The 19742-nt window shown below is 38.0% G+C and overlaps 1 protein-coding gene across 3 annotated transcripts; it reads left to right on the forward strand.

Annotated features, from left to right (window-relative positions):
* The first annotated feature begins 360 nt into the window (after positions 1-360).
* On the forward strand, positions 361-14892 carry ARRDC3 (arrestin domain containing 3). Of its 3 annotated transcripts, none has more exons than XR_014491198.1 (8): positions 361-870; positions 4881-4962; positions 6888-7035; positions 9089-9191; positions 9796-10052; positions 10162-10318; positions 11009-11198; positions 12442-14892. XR_014491198.1 is itself a non-coding variant. In XM_083352577.1 (8 exons), exons 1-8 carry the CDS (start codon positions 591-593, stop codon positions 12496-12498), a joined length of 1239 nt encoding a protein of 412 aa, XP_083208703.1. In that variant the 5' UTR covers positions 361-590; the 3' UTR covers positions 12499-14892. The 3 variants fall into 3 exon arrangements, 2 of the variants coding, with proteins under 2 accessions (XP_083208703.1, XP_083208704.1); XM_083352577.1 differs by having other exon boundaries at positions 11044-11198; XM_083352578.1 differs by lacking the exons at positions 361-870; positions 6888-7035 and having other exon boundaries at positions 4111-4962; positions 11044-11198.
* The last annotated feature ends 4850 nt before the right edge of the window (positions 14893-19742 follow it).

The following is a 19742-nucleotide window of genomic DNA, read 5'->3' on the forward strand; positions in this document are numbered from 1 at the left end:
CACAAGAGCCTTTAGAAGATATTTTGTCCCTTTACGTTCTTCCTTTCCCCATCATCCAGTTTGGCAAGGCTGAGGTTTTTAACACTACCACCTGTTTGGAGTTCAGACTGGCAATCGTGCTTAGATCAGTGATTGCTTTCACAATCTAGACTAGAGCAAACTGCGATTCTTTGCTAAGCATTATAAAAGGCAAGGCACCTACGCTGTGAATCATCTTCCTTCCTCCAAGCAACTAGGAGGACATCAGCCCTGTTACGCTAAAGAAGCAAAGCGCCACGCATGCGCACTGTGGTTGTTTTCCACAAAGCTTTAAATGAGCTGGCAGCGGCAGACTACTTGTCTTTGTAGAGAGACCACAGAGCTGGCGAGCGGCAGCTGCGAGCAGCATCTAATGCTGGTACTTTTGAAGAAATCCCCGATGAAGTACTCGTAGAGATCACACTGATCCTGCCTGCAACCTTTTTCGCAGAGCAGAGAAACTGATCAGTGTCAAGTGAAGATCGCATTTTTATATGAGATCTTAACTTTCCTTCCCCTTTTTTTCTTATAGTGTATTTTTATAGACTTTTATTATTAAAAAAAAACCTAACATGGTGCTGGGGAAGGTGAAGAGTTTGACAATAAGCTTTGACTGTCTTAATGACAGCAATGTCCCCGTCTATTCTAGCGGGGATACAGTCTCAGGAAGGGTGAATTTAGAAGTGACTGGAGAAATTAGAGTCAGATCACTTAAAATCCATGCAAGAGGACATGCGAAAGTACGCTGGACTGAATCTAGAAATGCTGGCTCCAACACTGCCTACACACAGAATTACACCGAAGAAGTAGAATACTTCAATCACAAGGATATCTTAATTGGGCATGAAAGAGGTAAGTATTTTTTTAAAATTATTCTTGAAGGTGAAGTTCTGACAACCTTAGAATGTCTACTGTTTAATCGTGAGCGTAGTTATTCAAAAGGAGCTCCTTAATGCAAGGGAATTTATTCTCCTGCATCGAAGTTCAGAATTAAGCTTGATAAAGAGCTGGGTAGAACATCAAGGTTATATTAAGGAAGGAACCCCGAGATCGTGGTGCAGCTGTAAAGTGCTTCCATGAAGATTTTTTTCCACCACCATCCCCATTTTCTTTTTATAGAGATCCTTTCAATGTAGATCAAGAGGGCTGGTAGGGTTTTTTTAATGAATTGATTTTGGAAAGATATACGTTGGGATTTGTTCTTAAGTATCTGATGACCAAAAAAATTGTGGAGACTGATTTATTAATCCACTTTTGAGAGCTTGCAAGCAGATCAGTGATGTTTTTAGGATCAGAAAATTGTTGATAGAGAAAGGGCTCCCCTGCGGCTTATTTTGACACTTGCTTTCAGCACCCCACGTGTAGATCCGTGTTCCCTTCTACAGAGGCTGGAAAAGTTGGTAAATCCGCCGTATTCTTCTGTAATGCTTCAGCCGTCGAGGCGTAGGTAAAGCTATTTTGGGGAAGGGAACCCCACTCTTACATGACCCTCATATTGAATTAGGGCATCCTTTATAAGTTCAGGAGTTCTATGATGTATGAACCTGACTGTGCCAACGCAAAGAAATTTGCAAAGGGAAAGAGATTGGCAAGGGGAAAATACTTTATCGAAGGGTAAATTAAGACTCCAGATTGTTAATCTATTGTTTCAAATGGTGTCAGTCGAAGTATAGGGGAGTCTAAGGTTGTTTTTCTGAAGTTTCCACCCTTTGTTAAAAGCGGTTCAATCCTGTTTGGGACCGGTACTGGGGAGAAGGGAGGGGTGGTGCTCCTCACAGCAGATTGGTTAGGCGCGTCAGGTGGTGGCGATGACTTAATTCCTAGCACAAGAAAATGTTAAAGCAGGTTATGTAATTTTGGCTTGGTCTTTTATATATATATATCTATATATCTATATATATGTATGTATATATATATGTGTGTGTGTGTGTGTGTATAATATATATATGTGTGTGTGTTGCTGCAAATAGAGGTTAGAGGATTCGCCTTAATTAGATAGTATGATAGGGCTTTAAAAAAAATCTTGAAGTTCTATGAAATTGCTTCCAAATGTAAGTGATGTGAGGAGGGCGCTTAGCTGAAAGGTACAGAAGACAAAATTTACGTTGCGAATGATTTTTAAGAATAAAATAAAGCTTTCATCCAGCGGTTTGCAAAAGGCAAGCCCTCCCATTAATAGGTTTGAAAGTGCCCCCTTCCCAGTCACTGAACTGCACAAATACTTGTACAGCGCTCCCGAGAAAAGTACGAATTAGAAGTTTAGGGTTGCTTGTCAGATGCCCTTGTGATTGCACCTGCTTCGGTGGCAATTAAAGAAGGGTGGATGTTCAATTCAGTATTTTTTTTGTAAGAAACAAAAGACTTGATGGTGATCTACGCTTCGTTGGGTCGGGACCCTTGAGCCAAGCCCATACGTGTATCGAGCTACTCGGCCGAGTTGTCGGTCTGTGGAGTGGCGCTTTTCCTTCGTTCTTCACTCCATCGCTAACCCGACAGCGAGCGGCTTCGACGGCTGACCCCGGCCCAGAGCGGGGGAGTTCCGATGGCTTAGCTGAGAAAGCAGACAGGAAAGAACCCGGCAGCCTAGCGTGCTCGCCGAAGCCACGCCCAGCGCTCCTACAGTCATTGGTCCGGGGAGGTTTGTTAGGCTGTTGCTAAGGCAATGCCACTTCTTGATTGGGAAGTGGGGAGCCCGTAAAGAGGGGCGGGACTAAGAGCCGAGGTTCTAGTTCGCGGAGCTTCTGCTGCTACGCGAGTGGAGTTGCGCGTGCTGTCGGAATGTGTATTCTGGATGGCTTTGGTGGAGGAGGGCGGTCCTTTGTCCTCGGCCACGCGAGGCTGCCGTTGGTGTATGCGTGCAATCCGTGCAGCAGTATAATAAACTGGCTGAGCACAGTAAAAGCCTGGCCTATGCTTGGGAGTGAGTAATGTCTTCCTCAGAAGCTACCTCTGCGGGTTGCGGCTTCAGTTTGTGGGTAACACTTGAGTGGAGGGCTGCCTAGATTTCATTCTCTCGCGCCTCCATGCCGGCACGATGAGGTTTAATTTTGGAAAAAGCATGCGTGCATAGATGTGCAGCAAGCAACTTGGTGCCACGTCGTTTCACTTTGGCTGAAAATTGGATGGGAATCCCATGCGTCTGAGCCTGTAGGAAAGGATTTGCATTTGGAGGGTGGGTTTCAAAATTATAGCAAAGATCTTATTTCACCAAGAAGCAAGCTTGAGTTTATTGATACATTTACCGCAGCAATAATAATGAAAAAATGCCCTACTTTTGCTTGGGCTTTGACTCCGCAATCCTGAACCCACAATCTTGTGTCGTCAACAGCGAGTCCTACTTAGGGCGTTAAAGCCTATCGCTTCCGAAACGCTGATATATCTTAAGTTTGCCCTAAGAATTGCCAGGTTTCTTTTCCTGTTCCCTAAGATGGGAGACAGATTGGCAGATCGAGTCTCATTCCGCAGAATCGTGACTTTGGAGCCGAGTAAGCGGGTGGGGGGGCGGCGGGGGGAGAGAGATGTGGATTCCTACATCCTATTTAATAGTCCCTCTGGGATCCGGATCAACTGCTCAGATTCCAAAGCAAAACATGGAAGTAGGCTTAAAAAGATGAACCTCGGTACCCTTCTTTTTCTCCCCAGTTCACGTTTTTGTGTAATTTACCAGGGGGCGAATAACCTCCGGTCTTTGATAGCGTTTTTTTTTTTTCACAAAACGGCCAAACCAGTCTTCCCAAATCCATGCCAACGCTGGAACCCAGAAGGCGAAGATGTCAGAGCAGTTCCCTTTTCCTTTGCTCCGTCCTTCATGACGCCTCCAGCTAGCAGGAGAGGCGGAGCTGCTGAGCAAGTAGGCTGGCCGGGCGACCAATGTATACTGTATGCATATGAGCGGCTGGCTGGGGTGCTGCTCGCACCGGTTTAGGCCGGTCCTCTCCTGCTCGAGACTAGTCTGTGATTGACAGCCCAGCAGTTGTTTACCTCAGCTCGGCGGCGGCGGCGGCGGCTCCTACTCCGAAAGCTTAAGGGAAACTGCTGAGCTGGCAGAAGGAAAGGGAGGAAAGCCGAGGGGAGGGGGGGGAATTTTCAGTATAATAAATGGGAACAGAGTCAGCGTGAAACAAACGTCAAAAAAACACGATTTTATGCAGCTTTATAGGTGGTTTAAAATAATAATAATAATAATGTATAATAAACGATGGTTTTGAAGATGCCTGTGGCTATATACCGGTGTGAATGAAATCGTGGTGGTCCAGATTTTCGCAGCCCAAATCTGTAAACTTAAATTAGTGCCAAATCCTGTATGTATAATTTTTGAGAATGGCAAAAAAGCATCTCTTCATAAAACCGTAGAGGAGGAGCCCATTGTCACACATTCACTCTTTGCCTGAATAATTCAATTCCAGGACATTAGTAACAGTGGTGTCTGGCTTGTTAACCAGGAGTGCTCTTTTTTTTTCCTGTTAACCCAGGAGAAGTTATTTACTGATCTTGCCAATGCTGCTGTTTTCTGCTAGGACATTTTCTAATCTTTTAGGACTACATTATATAGGATTTGAGCCCTGGCCTGAGAAAAACTGTTATCAGAGGGTGGGATAGGGTCTGGATTTCAAGAAGGAAATAAATGGTAATGCTAAGGAATTCTAAGACGGAAAGAAGTGTTGTTTTTTTTAATGAACCTTGGATCTTCTTTGCTTTGTGAGAATCAAACTAAAAAAAAAACGATTTTCTCAGATATTTATGTAGAATTTACCAACTGTAGTACTGTTAAATATCTATTTTCAGATGCACCAGTGACAGGTGTATAGGATGATAGAAAAATACTAAAAGGTGAATTAGAATATTGAATGTTTCCTTTCTAGATGATGATAATTCTGAAGAAGGCCTCCATATCATTCATTCAGGACGGCATGAATATGCATTCAGCTTTGAGCTTCCACAGACGTAAGTATATGTAATACTCAGCTGTGACTTTTGGGTCACCCTGCAATAAATCTGTAAAAAGCATCTTATAGAAAGAAATGAGATGGAGGGGAAAAAAACCCTTTTCAATGGTCACATGGATTGCACTAAAATATGCTGCAGGGACATTGTCCTAATAAACGAGGTTACTTTGATTCAAAGTGGCAAAATCATGAAAAATCAGGATAACTACTCTCCTACCAGTAATGACTTTAAAAACATGCTTTATTTATTCAGTCATTACATATTTACTTTCAAACAGGCTCACTAGGCTTTTAGAGACATTGGCATTGCTTCTGTTCAATTAAAACTGGCTATATTGCTGATTGTTTCCATTGAACATACCTGTTTAAAAAGATGTAAAGCAGAACAAAATAGTATGGATGATATGGAAAATTTAAATGTTGGCAATGGCTGTAGGAGCTGGTTAGGTCAAAACAAGAAAAAAATGTCCTTATTTCAGCACATATGCATTATAAACATTCTAAAAGCATTTTAAATTACTGATATACTGGAAAAGAAAAATACAATGAGAATGATATGGAAATACATTTTTAAAATAGAGTTATTTAATAATTATATATAATTATTTGTAATGAAAGCCAGAATGGGGAAAGAAGGAAAAAGACTTCTGTTAAAGAAGTACATTGTTATGAGATAGAAAACCTTTTAGCAATATGATACATGATTGTCACACATTGTAAAATTATGCAGTGTGTCTAGCACTCTAACCTGTGTAGAATTTGCAGGCTGCATTGCTACCTACTGGTTTTTTTTTCCCCAAAGGGGCAGTGTGACAAAATTTAATTACCCCAACTAGAATATTTTACAAACTATGTGGAATTTGATTTAAAGATTATAATAATCACTAGCAAATATATTTAGTGAAAATATCTCAACTAAGACTGAATTAGAAGTTGTAGAAATATATACTTTTAAATTAAGTGTAAGCAGAATTTATTCATATGTTTCTGCATTAGCTTGGAAATAATTGGAAACAAAATCCATCATTTCATAATATTTGTTTTTAAACATAATTATGAAAATAAAAGGATGAACTGCATAAATGCATTAATGGAAGGTACCAGGGAATACAAATAAATTATTTTGGACTAAGCACATATTTATTCTCAGTAAAGACCAGAATATAAAAAAGTCTGCAGTTCTCTATAATGATCATCATAGTAACTTTCCTTTAAGAATACTAACAGAAAGGAAGTAGGTAAAATAACTTTGTAAACCTAAACTGTTCTCTTGTCTGTAATGAAAGACACAGATCTGGAATATTAAGAAATGCCAGACATTACATAAATTAAAAGAATATCTTTTGTACACTTTTATACATGTTGCCTTTAAAGTCAAAAGTATCTTTAAATAGATAGTCCCTGATTTAAATAATTCTCATATATAAATTGAGACCTTTGGGAAGTAAGTCTGCAAACACAATTTATGGACCTGCTTTATATTTCATGGTTTTCTTATTTCTAAATTTAAAAAGTGATCTCTTCTAAAATTAACATATCTTAACTTGGATCTCCAATATATTCAAGCTGGGGCACATTAAATTCAATAATAGTTCCCAGTCAGCCAAATGGGACTTAGAGTGAAAATGTAATTCCTCCAGCATTAACCAAATTGTATTGGGCAGTTGTATCCTCGTAGGATATTTCAGTGCAATTCTGATACAAATATGGTCATATTTTATAGGTCTATACAGCAATCAGTTTAACTACAGAGATATTTCTCCCAAACAAATTTAACATGAAAATCTTAAAAATAAACATTTCATTATATACTATGATGCATTAACAGTACAGTACAACTTATTATTACTTTGACTGTATATTTAAGATAAGCAACAACAGAGCTAAAGATTTATTTAGTTTTGACCTTTGTGTCCTGAACAGACCACTTGCTACCTCATTTGAAGGCAGACATGGCAGTGTGCGCTATTGGGTGAAAGCAGAATTGCACAGGCCTTGGCTTCTACCAGTAAAATTAAAGAAGGAATTTACAGTCTTTGAACATATAGATATCAACACTCCTTCATTACTGGTAAGAATTGACAGAATTACTAATTCTTTGTTAGCATTTTAAAAAAATAACATCACACATGGCCCTTGAATTATATATATAGATATATATATATAAGTAACAATAATCAAATCAATGGAATACTTAAAGTATATGCAATGTAATAACCCAGAATATGGTAGCATATTGAATAATAATTTTAAGCTGCTTGTTTTTAACATATTAAACTGTTCCAGTAAAGATTAACTGTATTTCTATATGGGACAGTTCTATTTATGAAACAAATTTTGCCTTAGAATTTGCAGCTTGGCAAAGCAATGTTTTTTTTAAAAAAATTGTACTGCAGTGCATTATTCTTTATTATACTACTGATAATTTACATATCGAGTGGGGAGAAATGATCATAATTCTGTATGTTATCTTAATATACTTATTTTCATGTATCAAGGATTTAAGATTCTTTCAATCTGATCAAAAACCATTATTCTTAAAAAAATATTTGAAAATGAAACACAGGCAGAAAATGTCCATTGAAACAGGGTTCTTTTACTTTGGATAAAAATCATATTTGGGAAGATATAGGGCCTTGTCTAAAACCCAACACAATCAGCAGGAATATTTCTGTGGATTGTATAAGTTTGAGATAAGGCCCATTTCATATATGATTTTGAAAAAATTGTATTTTGGAACTACTAACCACTATTAGATAATGCTACTAGTTTTGATGGATTTAGAGCAGGGACTACAACAACCTTAAATAAATAGTGTTAAAGAATATGGACCATTTGGGGCATCTCTTCATATAAAACAAATGCTTAAAAGAGACCCATTACAATTAAATGATGTAAGTATTTCAGAACAAGTCTATGATTATAAGAAGTAAGTCCCATTGAAATTTAGCTTTAAGAAATATATTTGGAATTTGAAGCTAAAGATTCAATAAAAAATTAACTGACAATTCAAGATCAGTTAAACTGGTATATAGTTGTGATCCTAAACTTGACTGTTTAAAATGTAAATCGAAGAGATGTACTTTCATTATGTAACAAATATGATCCCAATGTTAGTCCAAAGTCAAGTTCCACTTGCTCAGTACATTTTTATTTGACTGGTAATGCATACAGGCAGCCCATCCTTGTGTTTCTTTCTGTATAAGAAGCCCTTACTAAGTTTAGTGAAGCTTATTCTCAGGTAGCACAGCCTGATTTAGCACTGAGGAACTTTCTTCTGGGCAGATATGAATAAGATCTGGCCCTGTTTAAAATGAAGTCCTTTAGCTGAACCACATTGCCAAACTGATTGTAAACCCTGATTTGTGAGATTTTTAGTGACCCTACTGCTAAATCTACCTACTTGAAAACAGATCTTATTGAAATCAGTGGAGTTTGCCCCAAATAAATATAGTTAGGATCATGCTGCAGTTGATCTGTATTTGAACTGTTAGGCCAAATACATTCAATAAGAGAGGAAGCTTCCTTATTCTGAGTCAGACTACTAATTTATTAAGTTTTCTTCCATCTGTATAGAATAACAGTGGTTCTGTAGGATCCATCTGGGGATGACAGATGTTGAGCAGGGTAATTTTTTTCAGTTGCTGGTATACTACCTGACTGCAGAAACTTGAAAACTAGAATTGAAATAATTGAAAACTAGAATTTCAATTCTAATAATTGATTTTTGATAAAGTTAAATGATTGAAAAACTACTAATTCAGTAGTAATTTCCTGAATCAGTTCCATGGTAGAATTAATAGTGACAAAGTTCATTTTACTTATATAGGTTAGTTTGTTAGCTTTTATTCATAAAAGAAAGGCCATAGAAAGTTGATACTTCTAGACAATGACTTTTTTGTTTATTGTACTGTTAATGATATAATAGCAAGGCAGATGACAGGTTTGTTGTCCATCTTGTGCTGATAGCTGCTGGTTTGGATCCAGTAATAGAATCAGCAACTCAGATCACAGTGGAACCAAACTTTGATAACAGGAAATTTGTTATGTTAAAAATCACCCTTCAAACTACTTCATTTTCAATAAGCTAAAAATGTAATTACTGTTTTTTTCTTTTCTTTCAGTCACCCCAAGCAGGCACAAAAGAAAAGACTCTCTGTTGCTGGTTTTGTACCTCAGGCCCAATATCCTTAAGTGCCAAAATTGAAAGGAAGGGCTATACCCCAGGTATGTAATGTGAGTTCTAAGGAATGTAGTAGGGTTTATGATTTTTTTCATTTAATTAATTTAAATCAATATTTGGTTTCTTCTGGGGTGTAAACAAAATGCAGTGGCTTACTAATGGGTGGTTTGCATGTTAACATCAAATGTTATGATTATCTGATTATAAAAATACATATGGTATAGTTTGGATCCCTTGCGATGTGCAGGGTTTTTTGTGATTAAAATATGAATGTACACATGTTGGATTTGTATTATTCACATGAAAGTTATTGAGTTGTCTTAGACTCAAATTGAGCTCCTGATGACGATGAAAATGTCCATATTTTTTCTTAGATCAGTATAGAAATATTTGCTCATTATCTCCTGGAGAATTTTTTTTCAATTTGCCAGCCTGTAGCCCTAGGATTTTCATATGGCGTCCCATGTATTTACCAGATCTGTTTCTGGTTAGTGTTTGGGTCAGCCTACATTAATTGGGTGCTGCCATTGCTTTCACTTCTTGTATTTCCTTAATTATTAAAAGTAGTATAATCAATGTGTAGTAATGCTTACATTTTAAAAGTTACATGATTTGCATTTGATGTGCTTATTCTTGATTTCATTCAAGGTGAACCAATTCAGATCTTTGCAGAGATTGAAAACTGCTCATCTCGAATGGTAGTGCCAAAGGCTGCCATTTATCAAACACAGGCATTCTATGCTAAAGGGAAAATGAAGGAAGTAAAGCAGTTGGTTGCCAACTTGCGTGGGGAATCTTTGTCATCAGGGAAGACAGAAACCTGGAACGGCAAGCAGTTAAAAATTCCACCTGTGTCCCCATCCATCCTTGATTGTAGCATAATTCGTGTAGAATATTCTCTAATGGTAAGAACTTAATTCAGTCTTCTAATATTTAACATAGAAGACAATATGTGTAAAGTAGATGACAGGTTTTGATTCAGCTTTGAGTAATTTCTTGTTATTTCTTTTCAAGGTATATGTGGATATTCCAGGTGCAATGGACTTGTTTCTTAATTTACCACTTGTCATTGGTACTATTCCTTTACACTCATTTGGCAGCAGAACATCAAGTGTGAGCAGCCAGTGTAGCATGAATATGAATTGGCTTGGTCTGCATGAAAGGCCAGAAGGTAATTGAACCACACATTCCATATTATTTGTGATTTTCTATAGGCCTGTTATTCTAGTAGTATCTAGTTAATAGAGTCCTAAATAATAATGTTGCATAAAGAGTATTTTTTTCATTAGATAATTCCAGAATATTATTCCAGCTGAGTGAAAACCCAGACTTTTCTGGGGATTGGGGGGGGAAGGGTAGAACAAGGTCTCAGATCTATCTGTTAAGTTGTACAACTATAGAAAACATTTACAAAACTTCAGTGGCATTGCAGCATTGATTTTTATCATGAATGCCACTAAAACTGGTCAAACCTGGTATAACTTGATTTTATTGTTTTTTCTTACCTAACATTGATGATTTGACAAAGGCTCAGCATTTGTGGCAAGTGATTTGTTGGTTCTGATTACTTGGTTTTTGCAAACCAGCCAGTTACGGTTTAATCAGTAAGCTGTGGTAATGCAAAACAAGGGTTTTGGCAATGTGGGAACTCAACAACATCTGTAGGTAGTTTTCTTCTTGGAGAGTCCTCTAAATTATAAATGGTTATATTATTATAAAATGATTTTTTAAAATCATAACCTAGTTATTACTTACCAAAACTGCCAGGTAACAGTTAAAATTATTGTTATCTCTGCCTTGTACAAATCATATAAACAAAGTTTAATATTCCTGTCATGTTATATGTTCTGACATGCATAAGAACATAGTTCGAACTGCGTGTAATTTTCCCTTCAGCACCTCCTAGCTATGCAGAAGTGGTCACTGAGGAGCAAAGGCAATCTAGTCTAGCACCTGTAACTGCTTGTGATGACTTTGAAAGAGCACTTCAAGGACCATTATTCGCCTACATCCAAGAGTTCCGATTCCTGCCTCCTCCACTTTATTCTGAGGTGAGATAACAAATAGTTAAAGCTCCAGGATTCCATTTTTAAGTAGGTTGTATTTTCTCTTTATTCTTAAATATGCCCCATACAATGAGCTAATGCAATCTATATATGAGGTAGCTTTATGTTATCTATTTCAAATAGTCCTTGAACAGTGAGTTATATACTTGTTTCCCCTTGCTAGATTTATGCCTATCTTCTATCTGAAATTGCAACTTTTATTAAACACAGTACATAATTTAAATCAATAGAAATTATTTCTAAAAAAGTGTACTTAAGATTTGGCTGTTTTTGATTACCAAGGGACTCTTTGTATTTAATCATTATATAATATATACTAATAAAATACCAAGCCCCGTTAAAGTTTATTACAACTTCTGGCCTGGTAGATAAAAAAGCAAATAAATGGTTCATGCTTGTTTTAAGTTCTTATTGTAATTGAATGCAAAATGCTATTTTAAATACTATTATGTGTGCAGGTTACTTAAGAATTAGGATTTTTAATGTCTCATTTATTGAAGAATCCAAAGTGACAGTTGGACAGTACCTTTATTATACCATGCTAGTGATCCCTAATGAAGGTATTGACCAACCTAGAAATCTTAATAAATCTTTTTTGTTATAAAAAGACACTTTTTTAAAAAACTGAAACATAATTTGGGATTTTTTTTTAAAGTTGCAACTGCAGGAGATAAAGAGTTGGGTAATATTTTACTATTCAAAATGATCATACTAAACATATTTCCTATCTATTTTGGATTGGGTTTTTTTTTCCTGACAGACAATCCTACTATATGGTTTATTGGAAAAATGATTTTGTTTCTTTTTGCTTTAAAAATATGCATTATTTCATTTAATTTTATTCCAAGATATGTCATTGCCACTGTCTATAAAAGTATGGTATTTGGTATTACTTGGAAGTTCTTTGGAAAAGTTGCAATTACAGCATTAAGACACTTAATATTAGACCCAAAGCACTGAAATTTGCTATTCTCTTTTACCCAACTGTTTCCCTGCTTGCTCTGTACAATGCAAAATGTTTTTGTGTTCTAAAGTACAAATAAGTTAAAAAAATAAAAGAACTCTGAATATTTTGAAATAAATTAAGGATTGCTGAAAGTCAGGCAGCATATAAATTTAAATCATCAACATCATTTAGTCTTAATGTCTGTGCAACCAACCATAAAAAGTATTATAGTGTCTTCCTTGTTTTTAAAGATGTCTCCTTTTTTGTTCCTCTTTCACTTAGATTGACCCAAATCCGGATCAGACCTCAGATGACAGGCCATCCTGCCCCTCTCGCTGAAAGAATGTCTCTCAAAAACGTTGAGATGGGTCTAAATTATATTTTAACTGTGGTCAGGATAAAGACGTCCTATAGAAAACAGGCTTTGAAAGGAAGTTATTTGCCTAAAAGAAAAGGAGAAGTAACGAAACATCCTGTGATTATGCTTTTGGAGTCTACAAGCAAACATCATAGGACTGCTCCACATGCTTGAAGATGTGGGCTTTCTCTTTCTGTTCTATACTGGCACATACTAAGAGCAGCCTTAATAGCCTACACATGTGTCAAAATACTTATCATGTTGCAAGAGGGATAACATTCTTTTATTTGAAAATTTGCACATGCTCAATGCTTTTGTTGTGCAGTTCAGTGTCACTACAGCTTTTTTCTCATTTATGTTGGACTGTTAACCTCTTATAACTTGTTTGTGGTCCGCACAACAAGGATCAAAAAAAAAAAAAGCTTTGAAAACTTTGATACAAATGCACTGACTTTTTTTATTTAGATAAACAATATAGTCTGGACTTTTTCTGCATATGCACATGCTCAGAATTGTCCCAATAAGACTGATCCATGCATCACCTCTTCAGCTTGGATCCTCTTGTGGATTTATTACCAACATCAAATGCCTTCAACCAATCCTTGCTGTATGTTTCACAGCCTACTATAGTAGACAAGCAACAGATTTGAGGGGCGAGAAGTAACAAAATAAAACAATAGGATTTTTTGTCAGGAGTGTGTATCTTAATTCCTTTTTAAGCATTTGTTGCCTTTCTACTATTACTGCAAAGAAGAATTTTGTTACAGACTGCCTAAAATCACTTAATCTCAGGTGAACTCATCACTTGCCAAAATGTTGAAATGCTACTTGTGTTTATGTTGCACTGTTGAGTTCTTTTTCCCTCTTTTGTTTTTGTTACTTTGTTTTCTTTGAAAAGGAGGACTTGGAAAAGGGACATACATGTATGAAGACATCCTCATTTCTTATTATCTAGCCAAAACATGAAACATAATTAACAGTTTGGCCAAATTCCTAGAAGACCCATTTAGGCAATAGCACCAAACATATCAACAAGAGTTGAGGAGGAAAGTTGTACATGATTTATAAAGTTACTCACAGAGGTGTTTCTTAACTAGGGGGGATGGGTAAGGAAAGTGAATTTATTTTTATATATAGTTAGCCCAGAAACTTGTAAAAAATTTATAATGAAATTTTAGTCAGATTAGGGAGGGCATCTCAAGTGAGCAGTATATCTTTTAAGATATTTTAGAACATATTTTCTGGGGACTGCTATTTCAAATACATTCTCTACTAAAAATGAAAGTGACTGAGTAGTAAAATAGTTGATATAATTAGCAGGTTCGCTTTGCTTAATTTGGGGGTGGGTAACACATTACAAGGAATTGATTATTGAGTGATTAGGGTCGAATCTCAGCACAAATGCTAAAATATTTAATTTTTTAAAAGTCTGTCACCTTCTGGAAAACTCAACTCATTTTTTATCAAAACACCTAATTTTCAAGTGGCAAGAATTGAGTTGGTGAATTGCTGGCCAAGTATTGATTTTATCAATAGATAGGCTTTGAATTTGTGCAGCTCATCGCAAAGCCTATCTTGAGGATTAGAGCACAAGTGGCCTTTAAGAAAACATTGACAACAATTCATGTTTGAATATTAACAGGGTGAAAAATGAACAGTATAAAATGAATCACGTTTTAAGTGATTTTTTTTAAAATGAGTTTGACCTTTAGCAAGCAAACTTCATATAATGGAATAATAAGAAAATTGAGTGATGGAACAAAAAATACATAAACAATTTTGTGAATGTCCCTCTTCCATAGAAGATTAAAATATATTTCAATGGCATAAAGGCATAAAAGGGCATTTGGTGGGCTTTTTGTTGTTTTTTGTTTTAATCAATGAGGGAACAATTGTTATGCATAGCATTACATTTATCACAGTATGATAGAAGGTTCTATATTGAAGTAGGATTGACCAATATTGTAATAATTGGCACTTCAATGTACCAATATTATGAGATTTAAATTTGCAAACACTAATTTTTTCACAAAATATTACTCTTGGCGGCATTACTATTGTCTCTGACTTCAGAAATATTGGTCAATGTCTGGACATTGTATAATATTGGAATTTGAGCTATAGTCCAGTATTCAAAATAACAATTAAAAAGAGGGGATAAGTCCAAAATGTTAAACAAAGTGCAATATTTAATGTTTGCTTTATAGATTATATTCAATGGCTGTTTTTACTATATTTTCTTTCTTTTTTCTGTTTTTAGTTTGGTGCTGAATATGTCTCTGTAGATTCTGTTCAAGAACACAAATTGTGGAAAACAATTTAATTTTTCCTATTGCTCTTCCTTGTGGATAATAAACTTTTTTTATATAAAGCAAGTTTATTTGATGGTTTTCATCTAAAGAAACTAAAGGCACCCTCTCTTGAAATTATATGCTGCAATTGTAACACTCGCAGCAAAGAAATCACAGTTTAAACCTTCTACTAATCTTGGATATAGTAGACTGGTTAATACGTAACATTGGGGTTTTAAAGAATGTTAGGTTTATGCACACATTTATTTGACCAAGCTTCTGAGTATGTATTAGTTTACATAACAAGAGCAACAGTCTAGCTCAGTGATCCCTAACCTTTCTGGCACCAGGGACCAATTTCATGGAAGACAATTTTTCTACAGACCGGGGAGGGGGAATGGTTTTGTGCGCAATCTAGCTCCCGTGCATGTGCAGATGACGCTTCACTCGCCATCACTTGTGCAGCCCAGTCCCCAACAGGCCAGGAATCCAGTCCACAGCCAGGGGTTGGAGATCCCTGGTCTAGCTCATGAATATCCAACATAATCTTGATACCTGTGTAATTCCCATCATCCATCAGCTATGGAGCATTGAATTGAAAATGTTCTATGTTGCCAGTTTGGACTTAATGGGAGTTTGAAAAGTATATAAGTACATAGTAAGTGGCCTTGTAATGTCATTTATGTTTGATTTTCTGTAAGCTGCATTGCTATGAGAATGGAAAATAATCTGATGCGACTAGAAGGTCACATCAAAATAGTTTATTTGAACAGTTAAGTATAAGCACTGCATATATGAGCTAGAAATATAGGGGATGCTAAGAAACCTGTAGCAAAATAAGAGCAAAACTACATATGTAATAAAAATGGTCCCACGCATACTTGAAAACAAGATCTCAGTATGAACAATTCAAAATTATAGTTTGTTTGGAAAATGTAAAAGTTTAAGAGGTAGAAGATTACTGAGAACAATATGGTCAAAACTTAGCTAAAGACTTGAAACAAATTCCTTAGTATTCTGGCTGGCATAATGTACCCTAAATATTTTGTTGCAAGTTCCAGTTCTACTTCAGATTTATGATTCTTAGAAACTCTAAAAGTTGACAACTAAAAACTGGTAGCACTGTTGCATGGTCATATCAAAATTTCTGTATAAATGTGGCAGTTGTCAAATTATACAACATTCAGAAATGACAGCATTAAAGTTGGGGATATGTATCTATATAGCTTATATAAAATACCGAGCACTATTACAAACAAAACTGATGACTCTGTCCTTAAGATTTTAAAAGTATCCTCATTTTGAATGAGCTCTAGGTTAAACTGACCCCCATATTAAACTGAAATGAACATTGTTCAGTGCAATATTTATTTGTTTGTTTGTTTGTTTATATTTATATACCGCCCTTTTCCCGAGGGACTCAGGGCGGTTTACAGGGCAAATTAAAACAATCCAATGTACAAATTAAAATAAAATTAAATTAATAGCCCCAAAAAAGAGTTTAAAATTTAAAACCTTAAAATCCCTTAGTCCAGGCCAGCTAACTCAAATAGCCAGGTTTTTAGGTCCTGGCTATCAGCCCCCCGTCCGACGAGGCAAAAGAATGCAACCGGAACGAGAGCTGGTTCTTCTGAACAACGTTTATTCCGCACCATAAACAAACGCCTGAAGACAAACGAAGTCAGCGTTGGTTGCACAGCCCAACCAACGCTGCTAAATAGCCGACGAGGCCCACACCCTTCACCATGCCCAAACAAGCCAACAACTCACACCCCCTACTTAAGCACCACCCCCTCTGGCCACCACCCTTTGGCCCCTGCTCTCCACGTGGACCACCATCCCGTACCGCAGGTGCATACCCTCCCTGGTCCCGCCCCACCACCACTGCAGATGATAAGCCACCCCCCAGCCAGGGCAACCCCCCTCGCGGGCCCATGTCTGTACACACCCGTCACCCCCCACAGGTCCCCGAACCGCCACGGCCTGCACAGCCTGGACTGTCCTCCGTCGCCACCTGTCCCACGGCTATGCAGCAAGGCCGGCAGCAGGTGGCCTTTGTGCCAGCACAGCAAGCAGGCCCTCCAGGTCCAGTTGCAGGCCCCGGGGAAAAACAGGCAAGGCCCCAGAATGGGCCGTCTCCTGGGGAGGGCCTCCAGGGGAACACTGCACAAGCACGCTTTCCCCCGGCCCGCCAGAAGTCCGCCGGGTCAAAGTGGCAGATGGCCGCTGTGACGGCCTGGTGGGCACGCTTTTTCCTGGCCCGCCGGAAGGCCCCGGTGGATGCTGGGACGTCCTGGCGGGCGCGCTCATCCCCGACTCGCCGGGAGGCCTCAGAGAGGAAAGGGCCGGTTACGGGCGTCTACAGCTGGTCACGAGGCTGGTTGCAGGCGTCTGCCAGCCCGCCTGTGAGTTGTCCCAGGGCCTCGTCGGATGTCGGGCATGTCGGGCCTGACACCAGCGAAACGAGCGAAGGTCGGGGGCGATCTGGAGTTCCACAGGCAGTTGATTCCATAGGGCAGGTGCACCCACTGAGAACGCTCTCCCCCGGGGATCATCCACCGGCACTCCCTGACCAGCGGGACCCTGAGGAGGCCCTCCCTATGGGAGCGCACAGGACGATGGGAAGTTGATGCTGGCAGCAGGTGTTCCCTAAGATAATCCGGACCCATGCCATTTAGGGCTTTATAGGTCATCACCAGCACCTTGAATCTTACCTGGAGGGCAACTGGAAGCCAATGAAGCTCGCGGAAAAGAGGCATTACATGGGAGTATCGGGAGACCCCCATCACAACTCGTGCGGCTGCATTCTGCACCAGCTGAAGCCTCCGAGTGGTCCTGAAGGGCAGCCCCATGTAGAGAGCATTGCAGTAGTCTATCCAGGAGGTCACAAGCGCATGAGTGACTGTGCATAGGGCATCTTGGTCCAGATAGGGCCGCAAGTGGTACACCAGGCGAACCTGGGCAAAAGCCCCCCTGGCCACGGCTCCTATATGATCTTCCAAACTGAGCCGTGAGTCCAGGACGACGCCCAAGTTGTGGGCCCTATCTACGGGGGGTAACACCTCACCCCCCATAGTTAACAATGGAATAGACTGGTTGATCCGAAATGCCGGTATGCACAGCCACTCAGTCTTGGCAGGATTGAGACTTAAATGTGCTATTAGCTTTGATGCTAATATGCATTAGTGAATTGTATGGGAGTATATTCATTATTAGCCAGATATAATTATGCTATAAAGAATTTGGTTACAAATTTCAGGGTAATTTCATTTCTTTTTAGGATTCTTTAAGTTTCAGAGCTTAACAACATTAACAGCAAGTAGAAAAAAGGAATGACCTCTTCTTCCATCCTTCCAATGTTCTATTCACTAAGTAACTAGGCAATATTATAGAGTCATCCGTTGCCTAATAGGTCATGTGTCAAGAAAACAGTTTTTGTATACTAACCTAATTCTAAATATTCAGGTGTAAATTAGTGCACTATTTGCAGGGTTGGGAGCACAAGCAACTATATTAATGGAATGGTAGGAATTATGGTTTTGTATTGGTGCGTTAAAATAAACAGGAGTTTGATACCAGAGAAATCAAGTGGAGCTGACTGAAGATCATGCATCAGTGAAGTGATTCGTTAAAGATAAAAAAAGACCATGCATTATTGCATATCCATCTCACTAAGTCTTGCATGCTATTAGCATTGCCCCATAAGCTCCCTCAATACCTATCCTTCGTATAGCACTACTGCTTCCATTGACAAAGAGCGCCAAACATCTCGTACAGAACATGTTACACAGGTACTATGCTAAGATATGTACCAGCCAGGTTCCAATTTGACATGGCCTAATTCAAGTGCCACTCGAATGTAATGTTTTTCCATGAGGGAAGATTATTAGAGCCATTTTACACAAATAAGAAATCTGTATATTTTCTTGTGTGGCTGATAATAAATATGCATTTTCTTGTAATAGAAGGATGAATCATATCTATTTTAGAAGCCTGAATCTTCCCCCCCCCCCCCAAGGTTATTTTCAGAACCTTGGTTTGACATTATCAGTGGTGTCAGGAAGACCCAAATAATTGTACAATATTTGTGTTTTATTGTGGAGAAATGGATGGATGGAGGGATAGTTGGGTCAAGGAACAGAGAAAAAGAGAGAAAGAAAAATTATTCCTTTGACTATATGATCTCACAGAGCCCAACTTTTGCATTTTCTAATATACTGACAATTTCACTATCCTTAATTATCAAAATTATAGCAGGAGTTACAAGTGAAAATGATTTTTTCCAGGAAGTTAAAAAAAAGCCTAACTTCTTAGATGGAACCATTTTGTTTAAGGTGTGCTTTTAAAATTTCAGACTGCTAGTATTACAAATACATTGTAATAACTACTTGAGCAAAGCAGACACAGCTATATAGTCACCAAAGGCTACATTAAATCATGTCTATGTATTTAAAACCTCATGTATTTCCTAACAGCAATGATAGCAATTGATACTGGAAATTCCATAAAGAATACTGTTAGGAACACACTTAAATTTTATGGCATCTACACTCAGCACTATTTTCAGTCATCCCAGCTGCTCATCTGCTGTACTTCTTTTATTTAGCTTTGTTTACTTTGGCCATTCCATCTACTGTTCTTTCCAGATATAGGCTGATATGTGATTTCCACTTACAATATAAAGGATTGAATGAGAAGGGCAGAAACTGGCTTCTACGACAATCTGGGAGCTTTGACAAGGAAGTTGAAAGGAAAAACAAAATATCAGGACAATGGCCACAAGTGAATAGTGGAAGCCCCACTTCATTTCTACATGTGTCAAATGCCCCTTCTGTCAACATGGGGGCTTATGTGGTCTTTTTTTATTACTTTTGGAATATGGCACCATTCTGCTATTCCTAGGCCATTTTGCTTACTATCTAGACTACTTCCCA

Source organism: Vipera ursinii, assembly GCF_947247035.1.
Source record: "Vipera ursinii genome assembly, chromosome: 2".
Classification (NCBI taxonomy): domain Eukaryota; kingdom Metazoa; phylum Chordata; class Lepidosauria; order Squamata; family Viperidae; genus Vipera; species Vipera ursinii.

Bases quoted from the DNA above. Each gene is read 5' to 3' on its own strand.
- ARRDC3 (XM_083352577.1), top strand. From the start codon at position 591: ATGGTGCTGGGGAAGGTGAAGAGTTTGACAATAAGCTTTGACTGTCTT. The intron at 4,963-6,887 runs GTAAGTATATGT...TGTCCTGAACAG, and splicing joins AGCTTTGAGCTTCCACAGAC to ACCACTTGCTACCTCATTTG. The intron at 7,036-9,088 runs GTAAGAATTGAC...CTTTTCTTTCAG, and splicing joins TCAACACTCCTTCATTACTG to TCACCCCAAGCAGGCACAAA.